At 40.8% G+C, this 22,990-nt stretch overlaps 1 protein-coding gene across 3 annotated transcripts in view; it reads left to right on the top strand.

Moving 5' to 3' along the window:
* DYNC2H1 (dynein cytoplasmic 2 heavy chain 1) overlaps positions 1 to 22,990 on the top strand; it is a 341,058-nt gene that overhangs the window by 237,882 nt on the left and 80,186 nt on the right. For all 3 annotated transcript variants that reach the window (XM_030333927.1, XM_030333929.1, XM_030333928.1), the window contains exons 83-84: positions 230 to 346; positions 20,960 to 21,169. In XM_030333927.1, coding sequence (XP_030189787.1) covers positions 230 to 346; positions 20,960 to 21,169 — 327 coding nt within the window. The remainder of the gene's footprint in view (positions 1 to 229; positions 347 to 20,959; positions 21,170 to 22,990) is intronic.

Below are 22,990 nucleotides of genomic sequence, written 5' to 3' on the forward strand. Positions count from 1 at the left end.
ATCAGCATGTTGAAATTGTAAAGTTGAGTCAGTCAAACTGAAATATATTTTTCTTTATTTTTTAACTGCTTAAGTAAATCAGTTACATGTTAAGGCAATTGAATAGAGATGATGGGATTAAAACTTGTTTATATTTAGTCTCTATTTTTATAAAACAAATATAGCTATTTTTGGGCCCATACTATTTCTCTCTTTTCAATTTTTTCTGCTTATTATGTTTTTATTTTAGGTTATTTCACAGTTGAGGATCTTGGGCAGATCAGTAACAGCTGGTTGCAAATTTGATAGAGAAATCTGGTCTAACGAACTGTCCCCTGTCCTCAATCTCTGGAAGAAACTAAACCAGGTTAGTACTGGAACAGTATTCGGATCGGGCCCCCTTTTTTCTCCCTGTCTTTTTTTTCCAGTTTTATCCCCAAATCTTCCCTGATGGTAAAATTCTGTGTTGATCTGCCTCTTATGTACACCAGTGTCCTGGAAGGAGGTGGGGACATAATAGTAACAGAAGCAGATCAGCCCAAGAAGCGGGGTGACCGGTGTGATTGTCATATCCTGGTGATGTGCCGGGTCATCCCCTGTACCTGCTGTACGTCACTGTATTCGCTGCTTGCCTTGTCTTTCCTCCTTCTATAAAGTCAGCGCCTGCTGGTGAAGGTGGTATGTTTCACAGGACTCACAGTGCTGAGGAGAAACAGTTCATCGGCTGGAACCCACTTAGTTTTGTATTGTAGGGTAGTTACGGTAGATGATAGAGTAGTTGCTCACGAGGCAGTCGTTAGCATATTGTGGTTCCTGTTCTTATTGAATAGGGATTTATTCTTTCGAATTCAAAAACAAAACTATACAGTCCATCAGTTTAGTGTTAGTGTAAAAATGCCTCTATCTCAGGCCTAACCTTTTAAAATGAGGGATGTCAAATAGAGCTAATTTCAGAACCTATGAGAAAGGTTAAAAGCTTCTAAAAATTCAAAATCCTCAAACCTTACAGTATTGTGATTTTGAGTTGTTATGACATTCTCAACACATGGGGATCATCAGGAATCCCAGGAAGCACTGACCCCAGCTCACCGGGATCACTGCTTCCATTCGGATCGCCCCACTGGTAAAGCTTGACACAGTCAGTGTGAGGGGCGTCTAGCAGGGACAGCGCTTCATGCCCTGGTGTCCTGCGCCGTGCTCCCCTCTGCCCTGGCCGTACAAGGAATCACCTTGCTCGTATTCCTGATATGGAGTCATGGTCCTGATCCGTTCTTTGTACTGGTTCACAGGAGAGTTACTATTCTTAAACCAGCCTTTGCTTTCCTTTAAATTAATAACCAGGAGGGGAAGTGTGGGAAGTTAAATGCATTTAGTGCCACAGTCCTTTATTATACAGGGAAATTTGACTGCCTTTTTCCCTCAGAAGGCTTGATTTTACAAAGAAATTGTATTTTATAATTTTGGGATTATGTTTGTATTGTTTGGATTTAGCTTTCTGAGTGGTGTTTACATTGTTTGAAACTAAAGAAAGAAGGAAGTAGAAAATGACCATGCATTTTGGGTTAATTTGCAGCCTTTGTGAATCATGAACTGGTTTTATCATAAACTGCAACAGAAGCAGGGAAGAACAAATGACTTCTGCTTTGTGAAGTGAACTTGAATGTGATACGTCACTGAGAATGGTTGGCCAGCACTCACACCTATACGTGCCTAGGCACTAAGCATGTGTGAACTTTCTTTTGTGTGAAATGTAGTCCTGGCACTGGGAGCTGCGGGAGAGTCCGCGTCCTCTCAGGTGGCATCAGATGGGTGGGTGTGGAAGAGACAGGCGTGTTCGACATTGCTCAAGGTCTGTCTGGATCGAGCATAAGGACCACTTTCCGTTACGAAGACAGGATCAATGGGGTATCTCAGCCATGCTGGATGGCAATTGCAAGTTCTTAGGGGTGTGTGTGTGTGCGCCACAGAAAGAGAGAGAGCAAGCGAGAGAGAGCACAAGCATGCTACCAAGACTAGAAACAGACCTCACAGTCTGTTGCCTTGGGTAGTTTGCACACGTTAACAGTATTTGTTCTTTGAATCCATGAGCACGGTATGTTTTTCCTTTTTCCTTCCTGTGCCATCCTCAGTGTCTTTCATCATTGCTTTCCGGTTTTCACAGTACAGGTCATTGACCTCCTTGGCTAAGTTTATTCCTAGGTATTTGGTTATTTTTGGTACGCTTGTAAATGGCACTGTTTTCTTCATTTCTCTTTCTGTTACTTCATTGTTAGCGTAGAGAATTGCACCTGATTTCTCTATGATTTCTTATCCTGCAACCTTATTGAATTCATTTATTGAGTAGTTTTTTTGGTGGCGTCCTTTGGGTTTTCTACATATGGTATCGTATCATCTGCACATAGCGGAAGTTTATTTCTTCCTTATGAAGTCAGACGCCTTTTATTTCTTTTTCTTGTCTGAATGCTGTGACTGACTTCCAGTAGTGTATTGAATAGAAGTGGTGAGAGTGGGCATCCTTGTCTTCTTCCTGAACGTAGGCTAAAAGCTGTCAGTTGTTCACCCTTGAGTACGGTGTTACCTGTGCATGTTCTTACGTAAGGCCTTTATTATGTGGAGGTATTTTCCTTCTAAACCTGCTTCCTTGAGGGTTTTTATCATGGACGGATGTTGTACTTTGTCAGATGCTTTTTCTGCATCTATTGAAAGGATCATGTGGTTTTTACCCTTTGTCTTGTTGATGTGGTGTATCATGTTGATTGATTTGTAAATACTGAACCAGTCTTGCATCCCAGGAGTAAATCCTCCTTGGTTGTGGTGAATGATTTTTTTAATGTGGAATTGGATTCAGTTTGCTAATACTTTGTTGAGGATTTTTATATTGATGCTCATCAGAGTTATGGGCCTATAGTTCTTATTTTTCTTGTCTTTATCTGGATTTGGTGTCAGGGTCATGCTGGGCTCATAGAATGAATATGGAAATTTTTCTTCCTTTTCTATTTTTTGTAGTAGTTGGAGAAGAAGAGGTATTAACTCTTCTTTAAATGTTTGGTAGAATTGATGTGTGAAGCCATCTCGTCCTGGACTTCTGTTTGTTGGGAGTTTTTTGATTACTGATTCAGTTTCACTGCTGGTAATTGGTCTGTTCAAATTTTCTATTTCTTCCTGCTTCAGTTTTAGGAGGTTATGTGTTTCTAGAACTTTATCCATTTCTTCTAAGTTGTCCAATTTGTTGGCATATAATTTTTCATAATATTCTTTTATAATCCTTTGTATTTCTGTGCTGTCAGTTGTTACTACTCCTGTTTCTTTTCTGGTTTTGAGTCCTTTGTGTGCGTCTCTCTCTCTCTCTCTCTCTTTTTTGATGAGTCTGGCTAAGAGTTTTCAAAGAACCACCTCCTGGTTTCATTGATCTATTGTTTTGTTAGTTTCTATATCATTTATGTCTGTTCTCATCTTATATTTTCTTCCCTCTATTGATTTTGGGATTTTTTGTTCTTTTTCTAGCTCCTTTACGTATAAGGTTATTAGGTCTTTTTATTGAGGAAGTTCACTGTTAATCCAATTCTTATTTCTTTGTAACTGATTAATATTTTTCCTCTAAGAATGTTCTGTCTCTTATATCCTGATGTTTTACCATAGTGTAAACAGGTGTGGATTTGTTTGTATCTGTTTGTTTGATAATCTGAGCCCTTGTAATTCCAAGTGCCAGCCTTTGTACTGGAAGCCGTTTAGCTCCGTTTCCAACACCAGCTGGACTACATGCTGTGTCCTATCAACTACCTCGCTATCCATGACTGTGGCTTCATATTGCTGTTTTTAGCCCTGAAGTGGTGACGTGTTGGACAGTGATCCATTCAGGGCTGTGGTAAAGTCAGCAACCCTGAATTCTCCCTTGCCTTGCCCCAGCCTGGGGCCCAGCCCTCTTCGGCAGTGGGTCACCATACCCTACTGTTTACAAGGGTCTCCCAGATGTTCGTTCCCATTCTCAGGGTCCCATCTTCTGGTGTAGTGTTCTCTTGTTGTGCCCAAGACAGGATTCGCAGGTGGGACATAGTTTGTTTGCTCTCCTGTCTGGAAACAAGCGTAACTTTTAAAATTTCATTCTAATTTTTGTATGTAAGATAAATATAGATTATTTCAAAATTACCATTATGTTAAACTCATACTGGCCGTATTAATGTAGCAAGTGTCTTACACTTCATTCTGCTACAATTTGTTTTTTATCTCTTCCGTTTCTTTCCTGAATTTATTGTCATAATTTAGACTTATGTTCTCTCATACGGATAACAGAAAACTCCAGATTTGACTCTCCTTCTAATAGATACTTTCTCAAATCATATTTCTTATTATTATCACATTAATTTTACTAAGGGAAAAAGAATTTTTCACCGCATGGCTCCATATCCAACCTTACTTCTAAGCTTCTTCCACAGTCTAGCAGACCTGAGTGCTGTGTGCACAAACCACCTCAGATTTGTGTGTGAGGAGTTTCCGAGGGCTGTTTCCATATCCTTGAATAGGCTCGCCATGCCAGCCACCAGTGATGGCCAGATAAGATCCCTGCATTTTACTCCTTTCCCTCTCCATGGTTCCCAATACTAATTTATAACTTGCACAACAATTCTCATGAAGGTCGTATTTTAAACCAGGCAAATTAAGATGTGGCCCTTAGGAATAGGAATTCTGTTTTGTAAGAGTTTTGAAATTTATGCATATAAATGTTTCAAATGCAACAACTTAGTACTACATTCCTTTTTTAGTTTTTCATCATTATTTCTATGAGGTTATGGTTAATTACTAGCTAAATCTAAAGGTTAACTATATCTAAGCAATAATAATAATTTTTTGAAAAGTAATTAGAAGGGAGTCACCCAGGTCCTAATCTTTTCCCGTTAAATAGCTAGGAGACATTAATTGAATCACTTCTGGACTCTGTGTTAGCTTTTTCTTAAAAAGGGACGTCAACCTCTTCTCTGCATTCATGCATTAACTCATTTTTCATCCATCAAGTATTTATTGATGTTTCTCTTAGATGCTATGTGCTATGGTTTATTAAGATTTGATAATAATACTCAAAAATAGAGGTATTACAATGTTTTGGGGGAGCCCAGGTGAAGGAATGCTTAATTCTGCTGAAAGGAAGCCAGGGAATGTTACACAATGAGCGAGAAATCCTCTCGGTTAAAGACAAAGTGTGGTGTCACAGAGAGATGGAAGAGTGTGCCATGTCTGTTAGTCTGACCCGTGAGGGACCGGAATGCTTGGAGCAGAGTGACTGGATGGACAGTCAGGACTCTTCTGCAGGACCGGGTTGCAGTGGGTACACGTCATTCGCCAGTGCTGTGGCAACGCGAGCGCGGAGCAAGAGAAACGCGTCCAAGACATCTCCCAAGTAGAATCCATCCCTGTAGGACTCTGGTGCCGATCTAATAAAAAAATGGATGTGAACAGTTTGGAAAGCATGAACTCTTCAGACATTAAACTTTTTTGTTCTCAGTCCTTTAAAGATTTGTAGCTTTGTAAAACTTAGTATAACAAGCCCTAATGGTCCTGATACCATGGCCGTATTCAAGATCTTTTCTTAATTTAGTCTTTCATGCTTGAGGTGGAATCTCTAAATTTTTAGTGACTGTAGTAGTGATTATATCTATTTCAGGAGAAAATGCATATAAATATGTAATTGTAACTTTCGGCATCAGTTTGTTAATCATTAATTTATGTCACATCATTTTTTAAATAGTTCAGATGCATAATTTAGTAACATCTTATTTTGTGACATTTTTCTTCGGATTTCTGCTAAAAATAGTAACTTGAAAAACAATTTAATGAGCAAAATACTGAAAAGTATAACAGATAGAGAAGCCAATTTCATTCAGTACTATGCACGTTTGCATTTGAAAGATCAGTTCATGCTTTGAAATTTTGATTATGCGTGAGCTACATCTCATCAATTTTTAATACCTGGTTGATGGTGACAACTGATGAGAATTACTGACATTCTGACCAATTTACATCTCCTTTACATGGCTTGAGAACTCCCACGACCTCTCACTGAGATTACCCACATGATAAGAGGTACACAGAAAACTGCCTCTTTTAGGCTGGGAGAATTGTTGGGGAAAAAATAGGTGACGGAATTTTTATTGAACCTGTTGATCTGGTAACTATTTTACTATTTCTTTTTTCAGATGGTAGATTGTATGTTTGTCAAATTAATCTTTTAGGCCCAATAGCTTAATTTTAAAATAGTGCATTGCAATTAAAGTAAAATAGAGAATTCTAGAATAAACAATAAGACTAGTACTTTCTTATATTCTTAAACTAAAATTATCTTTTAAATATATTATTTCTTCTCAGACTGCTTTTCGACTTTCTTCCCTTTTAATTAAGGTGAAATCCTATAAAATATGATGACTATGTCCTAGTTTTAGAAAATTTAAGGTAGGGAATATATCTATAATATATACCTTTATTGGATAAAAACATTTCTCAGTTGTACTTAGAACTATTTTGTTTTGTGGCTTTTTTTTTCTTCCTAAAACATCTAAAATTCAGCAAGTATGATCTCCTGTCTCATTGATTCTCCAGGTGAAAGATGTCCTTTGGAATTTAATTCTTAGTAAAGCTTTACCCACCACCACTCCCACTCTCCTTCCCCCAGACCCTGACAGGTTTCACTCCTTTTGACAACAAGGAATGTGTAGCTTACATTAACTTAGATTCTCTCTGTCCCATTGCAGACAGCACAGTAGAAAACACACTAGGTATTTCAACAGATGATTTAATACAAGGGAATTGGTTATACATACGTTGCATGGCCAGAAAAGACAAAAAGGAAGAGTTGGAAGCACATGTTTGCAAGAAGCAACCACCTTTTGTTTGGGCTGGGGGACAGCAGGGAGGAGTCTGGGGTGAATGGCAGGCAGAGCCCCATGGAGGGGCCCATGGAGGGGCGGGGACTCAGGTGCAGGAGGGTGCTGCCCCCTGAGAAGTGCTGGAACCTCTGTTGCTGGGGGTGCTGTAGGACTGGTGCCGGGAGCACCCCCAGGAGAAGCCCCTGGGTTTTCCCTTCTCCTCTGCAAATTCCACGTGGCTGAACCTCATGGGGCCTCAGCTGGCAAGAAACCCTCAATTTGCAGGAGTCTCAGCCTGGGCATCACAGAGCTACAGGAAGAAAAGCAAAGTGGGCGGATGGGAGCTGAGAAACAACCTCCCTTCCACAAGCCAGGCGTGCTCTTCGTTCGTTCTTCTGTTGTGTTTGCTTCTTGACTGGGTGTTTGCTTCAGTGATCCCCCTCCTCCTATTCCTAATTTAAACACTCTTGCAACTGTACCCCTCAAATTTTTACTTTTATGTTTTCATTGCTACTCACTTTTAAACAGTTTCTAAGTTGTGTTATGACTTCTACTTCTTTCATGCGTTTTTATTCATAAGTGGCTCTCCTGGTTACTTTTAGTCGCAGATTTCTACTCTTTGTTATCAGAGAATGCTGTCCTATGACACGCATCTTTGAAACTTGTTGAGACTTGCTTTATGGCCCATTATATCATTATGAAACTTTTTTTGTGTGTTATCTTTGAAAAGAAGACGTGTTCTGCTGTGGTTGACTGCCATGTTGAAATTATGTTAAGTTTTTTAACTTTTTTTTTAATGTTTATTTTTGAGAGAGAAAGAGCATGAGCAGGGAAGGGGCAGAGAAAGAGGGAGTCACAGAATCTGAAGCAGGCTCCAGGCTCTGAGCCATTAGCACAGAACCCCATATGGGGCTCGAACTGACCACACCAAAGTTAATCGCTTAACCGACTAAGCCACCCAGGCACCCCAAAATTAAGTTTTTTAAGTGTTCATGACTCATACATTTATAAAATGGTTTTTTACTGTCACTTTTTGAGTTATGTAAAATCAGAACACTGTCTCTTGATAGGTTAAACTTAAATCATTGTAAAGTAATTTTCTGTAACTCTTAAAGTGTTTTTCTTCTGATATTAGTAAATCTGCATGAACCTTCTTTTAATTATTCTTGGTTAGCTCTATCTTATTTCATACTTCTATTCTCAGCTTTTGGACCTTTTTATATGTGTGCATCTTACAAAGAGCCCATAGGTGGTCTTTTTGTGATCTTTAAGTGGATCATTTCATCTATTTAATATTACTTTGGATTACTTCGTATTATTATGTCTTGTATTTTTCTTCTTTTCATTCCTTTGTTAATCTTCCTTTGGACTGATTGTTTTCTCTGATGTCTTTCTCTCACAGTTTACAAATTGTACATGCTTTCTACCTTTTTAGTGGCATCCTAGATAGTTTATCGTACCAACTTAGCTTATCAAAGTTAATGTAAATATATTTACTTATATGGAAGAGAATTGAAGAAGCTGAGGACATTATACACAACCCCAGCCTCATATGGAGTTACTGTTACGTGTTTCAGTCTTGGCTGTTGTTTCCACTTCATGCTTGTTCTGACCGGGTCCCATGCCTTCACTGTCCTGTACTCCTTCCTGCCTCCAGGACATTTCGGGTGAGTATCCTCCCCTCCTTCCTGAAGTCACAGGAGTCCTTTCGTGGGAAACTCTTTGCATCCTTATTTCTCTGAAAATGCCTTTAATGTATCCTCTGTTTTTATATATTTTTTAAATGTTTGTTTACTTCTGAGAGAGAGACCGAGCATGAGCAGGGGAGGGGCAGAGAGAGGGAGACACAGAATCCGAAGCAGGCTCCGGGCTCCGAGCTGTCAGCACAGAGCCCGATGCGGGGCCCGAACTCACAAACTGCGAGATCATGACCTGAGCCGAAGTTGGACATTCAACCAACTGAGCCACCAGGCGCCCCGTCCTCTGTTTTCAAATGTTTATTTTTCCATATTGACAGTTACTGTCTCATTATATTGAAGGTACAGTGAGATGATTCTGCTCTTTTCTGCTCTCTGCTTTTGCTGCTAAGAAGTCCATTTTTGCTCCTTTGATTTATGTTTACTTTCATACTGCTTTTAAGATCTCTTTGCCTTGGTTTTCTGCAGTTTTACTGAGACTCAGCATGGATTTGTTTTCTTTCTCTCTTTAATTCATTCATTTTGAAATCTTGCTTAAGATTTAATGGGCTTTTGAATTTATATATATTTTTTTTCAACGTTTTTTATTTATTTTTGGGACAGAGAGAGACAGAGCATGAACAGGGGAGGGGCAGAGAGAGAGGGAGACACAGAATCGGAAACAGGCTCCAGGCTCCGAGCCATCAGCCCAGAGCCTGACGCGGGGCTCGAACTCACAGACCGCGAGATCGTGACCTGGGCTGAAGTCGGACGCTTAACCGACTGCGCCACCCAGGCGCCCCTTATGGGCTTTTGAATTTAGATTGCTCCTGTTCATCTGTGGGCAAGGTCAGTTGGACTCTTCACTCTGCTCTACTCCTCCTCTTCTGGAACCTGAGTCAGGAGTCGGCCCACCCTCTTCTCTTTACTCACCTTGTAGACGTCTTAGTTCTCTTGTTTCCCACTTCCTGGTGTCCTTGTGATACATTCTTAATAAACTCTACACATGTGTCTTCTGGTCCGCTCCCTCTCTACTCAGCCAGATGTAATCTAGTACGGAAGTTTTACATTTTAACCCTTACTATTTTTATTTAATAACATTTTTTAATGCTTATTTATTATTGAGAAAGAGACAGAGCACGAGCAGGGGAGGGACAGAGAGAGAAGGAGACACAGAATCTGAAGCAGGCTCCAGGCTCTCAAAACAGAGCCTGATGCAGGTCTTGAACCCATGAACCATGAGATCTTGACCTGAGCTGAAGTGGGAGGCTTAACTGACTGAGCCACCCAGGCACCCCAATAATTTTTAATTTTTAAAAGTTTGTTTCTTTTCCAGATGTTCTTGTTTATTTTAAGAATCTCTGTCAGTTCTAGAAACATTTACCATAATTGCTTTATGGTTTCTTGTGATTATTCCTGTATCTGAAGTCTTTGTGGATTTGATTCTTCTCTACATTGTATATGATAATTTGATGGCAGTGCCTTATTTACTTATATAGTATTTGGGTTTTTGTTAAGCCGTGACATGTAATTATTTTGGTAACATGACTTACAAAGGAGCTATTTGTAGCCTGGAATTAAAACGTATTGAACCATTCAGTTTAGAATGTAGGCTTAGGGTTTGGTTTAGGTTGGGTCACCATCATGCACCCTTCAAATACTTTGAGATACCTCTAGTCTGGAACTATACAAATTAAATTATCCTCTTGAAGTTCATTAGAACCTCCAAAGTCGTGCATACAAACTAATGTTAAAGTTCCAACTGTGACAATTGTTTTTTGAGGAGAGAGTCCTACATATACACTCACCACTCCACAGTTACTACCAAATTTTGATACGCACTTTCCCTCGTAGTCCTTGGGGCACAGGTGAAGGCAGTTTATTTCTCTTTGACTCTTCTGCTGAAAGTGTAATCATTCAGAATTTTAATTGGGGGGGAGGGAGCGTCTTTTATCCTCTCCATTGACCAGATAGTGGACCTCATGTCTGGTCTCACAACCCGTGATTATAAATGTGAAAGCTCAGGGTCACCAGCCCCAGTGACCTCAGGGCCGTGCTTGTCGTTGTCTGACTTGCGGTGCTGGCGCATAAAAAACCCTTTCTATATTTCTCCGTGTCACCCCAAAAAGAGCTCGATTCTTATTTCACATACCATGAGAATTAGCTTTGTAGACATTTGTCTACAAAATTGCTCTGAACAGAAGGGATAATAAAACCTCTCTTATTTCTCTGAGAGGACCACAGGTTAGACCTTGACTCAGTTCCTAAGCCCCAAGATGCTGGAGAGACCAGAGCATTATCTCTCTGGGTTTTTAAAGGTCAAAAGGGATAAAGCCCAAAACTGAGTCATCTCTTAAGATCACTTGGCTCCTGGAGAGATTTTATTTGCACACCACAGTGTTGGTTAGAATTCAAGCCCATTGCATCTCCTAGAACTCTGTCTTTGGAGGGGAAGAGGAAGTGTGTAGAAGCAGAGCATGACCGGCCTCCCGTCCCCTGTGTACCTCACCCAGGGGCGTCTGGCTCACCTGGCCACCCCAAAAGGAAGGCCTTGGTCAAGGTACAAGGACAGTAACAGCACACTTATTTCTTATTGTGAGGTAATTAGTAAGTGATATCTCTAATCCAGAATACCTTGTGTTTGCATTCGGGATAAAATTAATAAAGATGAAAATTGAATACTCAGCACTTCGTTGTTTGAATAATTCTTCCTTCTCTCAAGGTTGCTTTTGGGTGTGTGGAAGAACGTGCTTTAATATTTTATTCAACATAGTTGTTTACGGCAGAAAATAGAAGCTGAAATTCTCTATTTCTTACTTTGAGCGGTTGCAAAAGCCAAGTGTATGTGTCCTGTAAGTGACTGCACTTTGTGGACTGTCCTTCTCTGTTAAGTAATGCATTCAGTGTTGGAATGGTTTCTCACTGGCTCTGTGTCCTGACCGTTGAAACCTGAGTGCTCCATTTACTCTGAAAGTCATGAACCAGTTCGCTTGCTGCGTTAGGATGTTGGCTTTTCTCAGACTTGGAAACAACGCGCACTCACACCAGCATCTTGTGCTGTCTTGTGTTTCTGAGAGTCTGTCGTACACATCAGCAAACCAAAGCATTTTATTGTCGTGAAGAAATACCTCATTTTGAGGAGGGCGTGGAAGAAAAGACTGCTCAGCCAGTTCGAGATTTTCAGATCCAGTGACGTTTTTTCCTCGTTCGGAATCCACTCTTCTCTCTCTGCTTTTTGAATTGCTGAAACTGTTAGTATGTAACAAGATAACTTCACATGGAAAGTCATGGTGCGCCTGGCACATAGTCCCTATGCTAGAATGTTAGTCATTCCTGTCCTTCGATACCGTGGTCTGCGTTCAGTCTCTCAGTGTGCGACTTGTGGCTCTGTCATCCTTTCCTTGTCTGCTGCGTTCCCCTGGCGCAGCCACGGGGCAGATCGCCTGTGAAAGATTCTTGCCTAGGAGTCAGTACGGTCTTGTTAATGTTCTGTTTTGTACAAGGGACAAATGGTTTTTCAAAAAACACGTGCCATGTTATTGTGCATACCCACATTTGATGTGAAAATGGCTGTCAGGGAACCTAGGGGTAAGGACAGCGGGGAAAGGGCCATTCACAGTGACATCCGCCAGTGCTGTGCCTTCCTCCCAGGGACCGCTGCTGGGTTTGCTTTTGTGGACATCTTTGGTTGGTACATAAAAGCTATGACATTTTCGAGGCGCCTGGGTGGCTCAGTCGGTTGAGCGTCCGACTTCGGCTCAGGTCATGATCTCGCGGTTCGTGAGTTCAGGCCCCGCGTCGGGCTCTGTGCTGACAGCTTAGAGCCTGGAGCCTGTTTCAGATTCTGTGTCTCCCTCTCTCTGACCCTCCCCCATTCATGCTCTGTCTCCCTCTGTCTCAAAAATAGATAAACGTTAAAAAAAAAAAAAGCTATGACATTTTCAAGGCATTAGGAAATTAGCAAATAATTTATACCTGAAACAAAAACTCCTTTCTTTTTTTTTTTTTTTTTAATGTTAGCTCTCCCTAGCTTCCTGTCGTTTTCTTCTCAGAAGATGTAACAATGCTCCCCTCCCTTGTTGTTCAGCCTTGGCCTTGCTTGCTGTCAGTGTCACTAGCGGGGCTGCCCCTATACTTTAGTTCTTCAGCAGTTTATTGGGTGATGACACCCACCTGTCCTGGATGAGCTCTGCTTGCTCCATTAATAACAATTGTAACTAATCATAACTGAACTAAATGGATCTAAACTAAATGAAATGAGCATTAAGACGTGGCTGAAGCAGAGCCCCCGAGTCTGGCTGGCAAAAGCGGAGGGGCCCGATGGAGTGTGTTCCGACAGCAAGAGGGACTTAACATCTGGGAGGTTATAAGTTAACAGCTCTGCTCAGAGAGTGGGAAGGCTGGAGGACAAAGGGAGGGAGAGTTGCTGAGCCCCGGGACGACATAGCTCAGTTTGGTGGGGAACAAAGGCACTCGCCAGCGCCATCTCCCTCGCCCATCCCCCAGCCAAAATCCCAAAGGGAACCAGTTCCTGCCAGGGAACTTGCTTGCTCCACACAAACACCCAACGCTGTGTTTCTGCAGAGCCACCCCTCTGGCAGCGGGTCTGACTCCCTCCCACTGCCACAGGGTCCCTCCTGAAGTGGATCACCTAAGGAGAATTGAGCTAAGCCTGCCCCTCCCGCCCCCATGCACCTTGCCTACCCACCCCAGCTAATACGCCACATCCCCAGCACCACAAGCCTGGCAGTGTGCAAGTAGCCCAGACAGGCCACGCCACCCCACAGTGAATCCCGCCCCTAGGAGAGGGGAAGAGAAGGCACACACCAGTCTGACTGTGGCCCCAGTGGTGGGCAGGGGGCAGACATCAGGTCTGACTGCGGCCCTGCCCACCAACGCAAGTTACTCAAGACAGCACAGGGGAAGTACCCTGCAGGTCCGCACCACTCCAGGGACTATCCAAAATGACCAAACGGAAGAATTCCCCTCAAAAGAATCTCCAGGAAATAACAACAGCTAATGAACTGATGAAAAAGGATTTAAATAATATAACAGAAAGTGAATTTAGAATAATAGTCATAAAATTAATCGCTGGGCTTGAAAACAGTATAGAGGACAGCAGAGAATCTCTTGCTACAGAGATCAAGGGACTAAGGAATAGTCAGGAGGAGCTAAAAAACGCTATAAACGAGATGCAAAATAAAGTGGAAACGACCACGGCTCGGATTGAAGAGGCAGAGGAAAGAATAGGTGAACCAGAAGATAAAATTATGGAAAAAGAGGAAGCTGAGAAAAAGAGAGATAAAAAAATCCAGGAGTATGAGGGGAAAATTAGAGAACTAAGTGATACACTAAAAAGAAATAATATACGCTTAATTGGTATCCCAGAGGAGGAAGAGAGAGGGAAAGGTGCTGAAGGTGTACTTGAAGAAATAATAGCTGAGAACTTCCCGGATCTGGGGGAGGAAAAAGGCATTGAAATCCAAGAGGCACAGAGAACTCCCTTCAGACATAACTTGAATCGATCTTCTGCACGACATACCGTAGTGAAAATGGCAAAATACAAGGATAAAGAGAAAATTCTGAAAGCAGCAAGGGATAAACGTGCCCTAACATATAAAGGGAGACCTATAAGACTCGTGACTGATCTCTCTTTTGAAACTTGGCAGGCCAGAAAGGATTGGCAGGAGATCTTCCATGTGATGAACAGAAAAAATATGCAGCCGAGAATCCTTTATCTAGCAATCTGTCATTTAGAATAGAAGGAGAGATAAAGGTCTTCCCAAACAAACAAAAACTGAAGGAATTCGTCACCACTAAACCAGCCCTACAAGAGATCCTAAGGGGGATCCTGTGAGACAAAGTACCAGAGACATCGCTACAAGCATAAAACATACAGACATCACAATGACTCTAAACCCGTATCTTTCTATATTAACACTGAATGTAAATGGATTAAATGTGCCAACCAAAAGACATAGGGTATCAGAATGGATAAAAAAAACAAGACCCATCTATTTGCTGTCTACAAGAGACTCATTTTGACCTGAGGACACCTTTAGATTGAGAGTGAGGGGATGGAGAACTATTTATCATGCTACTGGAAGCCAAAAAAGAGCGGGAGTAGCCATACTTATATCAGACAAACCAGACTTTAAATTAAAGGCTGTAACAAGAGATGAAGAAGGGCATTATATAATAATTACAGGATCCATCCATCAGGAAGAGCTAACAATTATAAATGTCTATGCGCCAAATATGGGAGTCCCCAAATATATAAAACAATTACTCATAAACATAAGCAACCTTATTGATAAGAATGTGGTAATTGCAGGGGACTTTAACACTCCACTTACAGAAATGGATAGATCATCTAGACACACGGTCAATAAAGAAACAAGGGCCCTGAATGATACATTGGACCAGATGGAATTGACAGATATATTTAGAACTCTGCATCCCAAAGCAACAGAATATACTTTCTTCTCGAGTGCACATGGAACGTTCTCCAAGATAGATCACATACTGGGTCACAAAACAGCCCTTCGTAAGTATACAAGAATTGAAATCATACCATGCATACTTTCAGACCACAATGCTATGAAGCTTGAAATCAACCACAGGAAAAAGTCTGGAAAACCTCCAAAAGCATGGAGGTTAAAGAACACCCTACTAACGAATGAGTGGGTCAACCAAGCAATTAGAGAAGAAATTAAAAAATATATGGAAACAAACGAAAATGAAAATACAACAATCCAAATGCTTTGGGATGCAGCAAAGGCAGTCCTGAGAGGAAAATACATTGCAATCCAGGCCTATCTCAAGAAACAAGAAAAATCCCAAATACAAAATCTAACAGCACACCTAAAGGAAATAGAAGCAGAACAACAAAGGCAGCCTAAACCCAGCAGAAGAAGAGAAATAATAAAGATCAGAGCAGAAATAAACAATATAGAATCTAAAAAAACTGTAGAGCAGATCAACGAAACCAAGAGTTGGTTTTTTGAAAAAATAAACAAAATTGATAAAACTCTAGCCAGGCTTCTCAAAAAGAAAAGAGAGATGACCCAAATAGATAAAATCATGAATGAAAATGGAATTATTACAACCAATCCCTCAGAGATACAAACAATTATCAGGGAATACTATGAAAAATTATATGCCAACAAATTGGACAACCTGGAGGAAATGGACAAATTCCTAAACACCCACACTCTTCCAAAACTCAATCTGGAGGAAATAGAAAGCTTGAACAGACTCATAACCAGCGAAGAAATGGAATCGGTTATCAAAAATCTCCCAACAAATAAGAGTCCAGGACCAGATGGCTTCCCAGGGGAGTTCTACCAGACATTTAAAGCAGAGATAGTACCTATCCTTCTCAAGATATTCCAAGAAATAGAAAGGGAAGGAAAACTTCCAGACTCATTCTATGAAGCCAGTATTACTTTGATTCCCAAACCAGACAGAGACCCAGTAAAAAAGAACTACAGGCCAATATCCCTGATGAATATGGATGCAAAAATTCTCAATAAGATACTAGCAAACCGTATTCAACAGCATATAAAAACAATTATTCACCATGATCAAGTGGGATTCATTCCTGGGATGCAGGGCTGGTTCAACATTCGCAAATCAATCAACGTGATACATCACATTAATAACAGAAAAGATAAGAACCATATGATCCTGTCAATCGATGCAGAAAAGGCATTTGACAAAATTCAGCACCCTTTCTTAATAAAAACCCTTGAGAAAGTCGGGATAAAAGGAACATACTTAAAGATCATAAAAGCCATTTATGAAAAGCCCACAGCTAACATCATCCTCAGTGGGGCAAAACTGAGAGCTTTTTCCCTGAGATCAGGAACACGACAGGGATGCCCACTCTCACCGCTGTTGTTTAACATAGTGTTGGAAGTTCTAGCATCAGCAATCAGACAACAAAGGGAAATCAAAGGCATCCAAATTGGCAAAGATGAAGTCAAGCTTTCGCTGTTTGCAAATGACATGATACTATACATGGGAAATCCGACAGACTCCACCAAAAGTCTGCTAGAACTGATACATGAATTCAGCAAAGTTGCAGGATACAAAATCAATGTACAGAAATCAGTTGCATTCTTATACACTAACAATGAAGCAACAGAAAGACAAATAAAGAAACTGATCCCATTCACAGTTGCACCAAGAAGCATAAAATACCTAGGGATAAATCTAACCAAAGATGTAAAAGATCTGTATGCTGAAAACTATAGAAAGCTTATGAAGGTAGTTGAAGAAGATATAAAGGAATGGAAAGAGATTCCCTGCTCATGGATTGGAAGAATAAATATTGTTAAAATGTCAATACTAACCAAAGCTATCTACACATTCAATGCAATCCCAATCAAAATTGCACCAGCATTCTTCTCGAAACTAGAACAAGCAGTCCTAAAATTCATATGGAACCACAAAAGGCCCCGAATAGCCAAAGTAATTTTGAAGAAGAAGACCAAAGCAGGAGGCATCACAATCCCAGACTTTAGCCTCTACTACAAAGCTGTCATCATCAAGACAGCATGGTATTGGCACAAAAACAGACACATAGTCCAATGGAATAGAATAGAAACCCCAGAACTAGACCCACAAACGTATGGCCAACTCATCTTTGACAAGGCAGGAAAGAACATCCAATGGAGAAAAGACAGTCTCTTTAACAAATGGTGCTGGGAGAACTGGACAGCAACATGCAGAAAGTTGAAACTAGACCACTTTCTCACACCATTCACAAAAATAAACTCAAAATGGATAAAGGACCTGAATGGGAGACAGGAAACCATCAAAACCCTAGAGGAGAAAGCAGGAAAAGACCTCTCTGACCTCAGCCGTAGCAATCTCTTCCTCGACACATCCCCAAAGGCAAGGGAATTAAAAGCAAAAATGAATTACTGGGACCTTATGAAGATAAAAAGCTTCTGCACAGCAAAGGAAACAACCAACAAAACTAAAAGGCAACCAACGGAATGGGAAAAGATATTTGCAAATGACATATCAGACAAAGCGCTAGTATCCAAAATCTATAAAGAGCTCACCAAACTCCACACCCGAAAAACAAATAACCCAGTGAAGAAATGGGCAGAAAACATGAATAGACACTTGTCTAAAGAAGACATCCAGATGGCCAACAGGCACATGAAAAGATGCTCAACGTTACTCCTCATCAGGGAAATACAAATCAAAACCACACTCAGGTATCACCTCACGCCAGTCAGAGTGGCCAAAATGAACAAATCAGGAGACTATAGATGCTGGAGAGGATGTGGAGACACGGGAACCCTCTTGCACTGTTGGTGGGAATGCAAATTGGTGCAGCCACTCTGGAAAACAGTGTGGAGGTTCCTCAGAAAATTAAAAATAGACCTACCCTATGAACCAGGAATAGCACTGCTAGGAATTGACCCAAGGGATACAGGAGTACTGATGCATAGGGGCACTTGTACCCCAATGTTTATAGCAGCACTCTCGACAATAGCCAAATTATGGAAAGAGCCGAAATGTCCATCAACTGATGAATGGATAAAGAAATTGTGGTTTATATACACAATGGAGTACTACGTGGCAATGAGAAAAAACGAAATAGGGCCCTTTGTAGCAATGTGGATGGAACTGGAGAGAGTGATGCTAAGTGAAATAAGCCATACAGAGAAAGACAGACACCATATGTTTTCACTCTTATGTGGATCCTGAGAAACTTAACAGAAACCCATGGGGGAGGGGAAGGAAAAAGAAAAAAGAGGTTAGAGTGGGAGAGAGCCAAAGCATAAGAGACTCTTAAAAACTGAGAACAAACTGAGGGTTGATGGGGGGTGGGAGGGAGGAGAGGGTGGGTGATGGGTATTGAGGAGGACACCTTTTGGGATGAGCACTGGGTGTTGTATGGAAACCAATTTGACAATAAATTTCATATATTGAAAAAAAAAAGCCCGTGGCTGGTTTGGGGGCGCCTGGGTGGTTCATTCATTTGAGCATCCGACTTTAGCTCAGGTCATGATCCCGCGGTCTGTGAGCTCGAGCCTCGCGTTGGGCTCTGTGCTGACATCTCAGAGCCTGGAGCCTGCTTTGGATTCTGTGTCTCGCTCTCTCTCTGCCCCTCCCCCATTCATGGTCTGTCTCTCTCTCTCAAAAATAAATAAACTTTAAAAAAAATTAAAACTAAATAAATAAGTAAATAAACGTGGCTGGTTTGGATTCCTTTGGTTCATTCAGGACTTTGGCATAGATCCTAGGAATAGTCAGTCGTTACCACGTTTAGTAAAGCTGTGTTTGACCAGTGAAATGAAATGACAGAGCAGCCATCTGACCTGGTAATGGGCTGTTGGATCTTTCTGCCCTTGAACTTCCTCTTAGAACTTAGTCCTATTTTATTTCCTTTTTTGTTCCCTTCCTCCCCTTTCCCTTCCACAATCTTGTCAGAAATCCACTTCTGGAGAGACCTAGTTTCTTGCAGGAATTTCAAACTTTTGACCTTTCTCATTAAGAATGCATTTATACTTATATGCATTACATGTATGCAGTACATACGTGTGTCTGATTAGGAATGGGTTTGTATATAGATTCCATGTACGTGTTACCTACATGTGTCTGATTAGGAACATGTTTATATATGTGTTACGTGTGTGTGTGTGTGAGAGAGAGAGAGAGAGAGAGAGACAGAAGGAGCCGTCCCCCTGTTGTCCAGAACCATTGCACCTGTTCTGTACCTTGGGGTCTCTTAGTTTCCGGCTGCTGGAAAGAAACCATTGTCTCTTATCCGGAGGCCCAGTGGGATCTGCGTGGCTCTGGAGTGTCTCTCGTTAGCCGTGTGCTCTCCCCGAGCCTCTCCGTGATCGCGAGAATGAAGCACTCTGTTAACTGAAACCCTAAGTCACACACTCATTTCTGTCTTTGAGTTGAGTAAACTCTTGGTTTGGGCTTAATCATAGGGACTAAGACTCAGGAAAGGTGGTTTCTGCCCCCAGAAAGATTTTAGGAAATAATTATCTGGAGAAGAATGAAGAATTACCAGAGGATGAAAGTGAACTTACTACTGCATGGAAATGAAGATATTACCCCCTTTTCTGTAACCTTTGTACAACTACCTATCTGTTGTGTCTGTTTCTAGTTTGTTTTTTGGCTCTTTAAAATGATTGTATGTTGAGTCTTTTAATATCTTCCTTATCCTAGAAAAAGTATGTTGGACAAAGACATGGCCATGTGACCAGGAAAAACCACCGCCTCTGTGCACTTGTTGGTCATTGTTATATACACCACGGGTAACGCTGTCTTACCAGTGTCATCGAGTCACATATCTCACAGGACCTTGATGTCACATAGACCAATGCATGAGTCAGTGATAATGTCCCCCAGAGCCTGGCAATGTACTGCCCAAGGGACACACCTGCCCTCATTTTCTGGAAATAGTTTTATTGAAACCCTGCCTTGTCTTTTCATTTCTGTGCTGTCTGTGGCCACTTTGACACCACAACAGCATACTTGAGTAATTATGACAGAGAACTTAGGACCCACAAAGCCTGGTGTGTTTGCTCTCTGGACCTTCGTGGGAAAAATTGCTAACCTTTGGCCTAGTCAATGCTAGAATTTCCATGGGTGACAAAAATACTCTGAGAGAGAACCATCTTCTAAAATCTCTGTTAAAAACAAAATACTACTTCGTGTGTCATTTTACTTAAGTCTTATATAGTATCCTAGTTAGAAAATTATTTCAGTCAAAATACAAAATCCTGGATTTGCACCTATTTTGTGCCCAGTTAAGGTAGGTTTCCTTGTCTAAAAGATAATCCTTGCTTCATAGTTAAGATTTAAAGTATCCATAACCATTTCCCCCAGCAGCTCCATAATCACATAATGATTTTCTCTGAATACACTTAGGTTTTTAATGACAAGATGAACTTTAAAATGTCAAAGCCATTCTTCAAAGGAACACAATTTACTCAAATGTATTTAGTCATTAGAAAAAGGGTTTCCCTAAAATAATCAGCTGACTAAAGATACAACTGTAATCCCTCAGTAGTTTCACCACAAATTATGCTGTTTGGATGTTGTAATTTATTCATGGTGATTTTAGCTCATACGTATTTGAATTAAATATCCATTCACATTTGTTTGAAAGCGTGATGTCTTCTCTGTGTATTCATAGTGTAGCTGTACTGTGCTCTCTGCATTGGCTCAGAGGGGCCATCGATCCCCATTCTTGCTCCTGTGCGGACCACTGCTGCTCCGTGTGGCTCCCCCAGACCCCTGCCTACCCCTTTCCTGTGTGGTTCCACATGTAACACATGCGGCCACCTTAAGACACCAGGGTTTCAAAACCGAGTGGGACCACAGAGGATTAGTACCTTGTGAAGCGTTGTGGTGTCAGTAGTTTATGCCACGTTTCCAGAAGGATGACATAGCATACTGTTCTTTTAGAACTCCAACCTGATTCATCAGAAGGTGTGTCCTCCTAACGATCGACAAGGGTCTCCAGTACTGTCCTTCATCGTCCTGGAACAGTTCAATGCCATTCGCTTAGTGCAGACCGTCCACCAGTCTCTTGCCGCTCTCAGCAAAGTCATCAGAGGGACCACCTTACTGAGTTCAGAAGTACAGAAACTGGCCAGCGCTTTACTAAACCAAAAGGTAAGCCCAATTAAGGACACGTGTTTTTATTTCCTTATAAAAAGTGACTGTTCCATTATGTATACATTTGTCAAGTCTTACAGTTAATAGTAATAGAAAATCCAAGTCAAACTAGCTTAAGCCAGGTAGGAATTCATTGGCTGATACAAGTGGAGGATCCCAGGGGGGCCAACATGACGTCACCTTGAGGCAGGGGCTTCAAATTGTCACTAGGATCTTAGCTTGTGTTGTTTATCTACCTGTCTAGGCACGTTGTATGTGAGTACATAGACATACACACATGTATATGTGTGCATGTGTTTGTGTATATATGTATGTATGTGTATATACGAATATAGGTGCGTATGTTTGTATGTGTGTGTGTGTGTGTATGGATGTGTATATATGAATGTGTATGTGTGTATATGTATGTATGTATGTGTATATATGTGTGTATGTGTATATGTATGTGTGTGTGTGTGTGTGTATATATATATATATATATATATGTATGTGTGTATGGATGGGTGGGTGTGTATATATGTACATGTGCGTGTACATATGGATAGATGTGTATGTATGTGTGTATATACGTGTATGTATGTGTGTATATACGTATATGTGCGTGTATATACGTATGTGTATGTATGCATATGTGTGTATACATGTAGCTGTTTATGCATATGTGTGTATATATGTATGTGTGTATATATGTATGTGTATACGTATGGATGGATGTATATATATATGCATGTGTGTATATATGTATGTGTGCATGTGTGTGTATATATGTATGTGTGTAAGTATGGATGGGTGTGTATGTGTGTATATATGTATGTGTATGTATATATGTACGTGTCTACGTATGGGTGGATGTGTATATATGTATGTATGTATATGCATATATGTATGTGTGTACATATAGATGGATGTGTATATGTGTGTGTATACATGATGTGTGTATATGTATGCACGCGTACATATATATGTATGTGTGCATGTATGCATGTGTATGTATATGTGTGTGTGTGCATGTATGGATGGATGTGTATATATGTGTGTATGCATGCGTGTGTATGTATATGTGTATATATGTATGTGTGTATATGTGTATGTATGTGTGTATTATGTATGCATGTGTATGTATGTGTGTGTATATATGTATGTGTGTATGCATGTGTATGTATATGTGTATATATGTATGTGTGTATGGATGGATGTGTATATATGTATGCATGTATGCATGTGTACATTTATATGTCTGTGTGTATATACGTATGTGTGTACGTATGAGTGGATGTGTATTTATGTATGCGTGTGTCTATGTATGTGTGTGTGTGTATGTATATATATGCATGTATGTGTGTTGATTTCACTTTGGGGCAGGTTCTCTGTACATGGTGGTATCCTGGCAGTCTGAGTCTTATTATCCTCTGAGCTCCAAGTCCAACAGAAAAGAAACCTTTTTCCCGGTAACTCAAGCAAAAATCTTGGGATTAGCTGTAATCCAAAATGATTGGCTTGTGTAGTCCCTTGGTTGTTCTCTGGGCAGGATTGGCAAAGCTCTCATTGGCTAGGGCTTCGCCTGAATGCCCGTCCCAGCAGTTGGAGATAGATTCAGCTTCATCTGTTAATGTGTATACTGCAAGTAAGGGAGGGATGGTTATCTGGTGGAAAAATCAAGGTACTTTTAGCAGAAGAAAGGGAAATCATGTCTCTTGCTGAATAATTAGCATGTGTGTGACACGTATGTATGTGTGTACGTACAGACATGTACACATGTCAGTAAAATCCATGTATTACAGATCCATGGGGAGAAACAAAATGATTGGAGTATCTGCC

The sequence above is a fragment of the Lynx canadensis genome, chromosome D1 (assembly GCF_007474595.2).
Source record: "Lynx canadensis isolate LIC74 chromosome D1, mLynCan4.pri.v2, whole genome shotgun sequence".
In the NCBI taxonomy this organism is placed as follows: Eukaryota; Metazoa; Chordata; class Mammalia; order Carnivora; family Felidae; genus Lynx; species Lynx canadensis.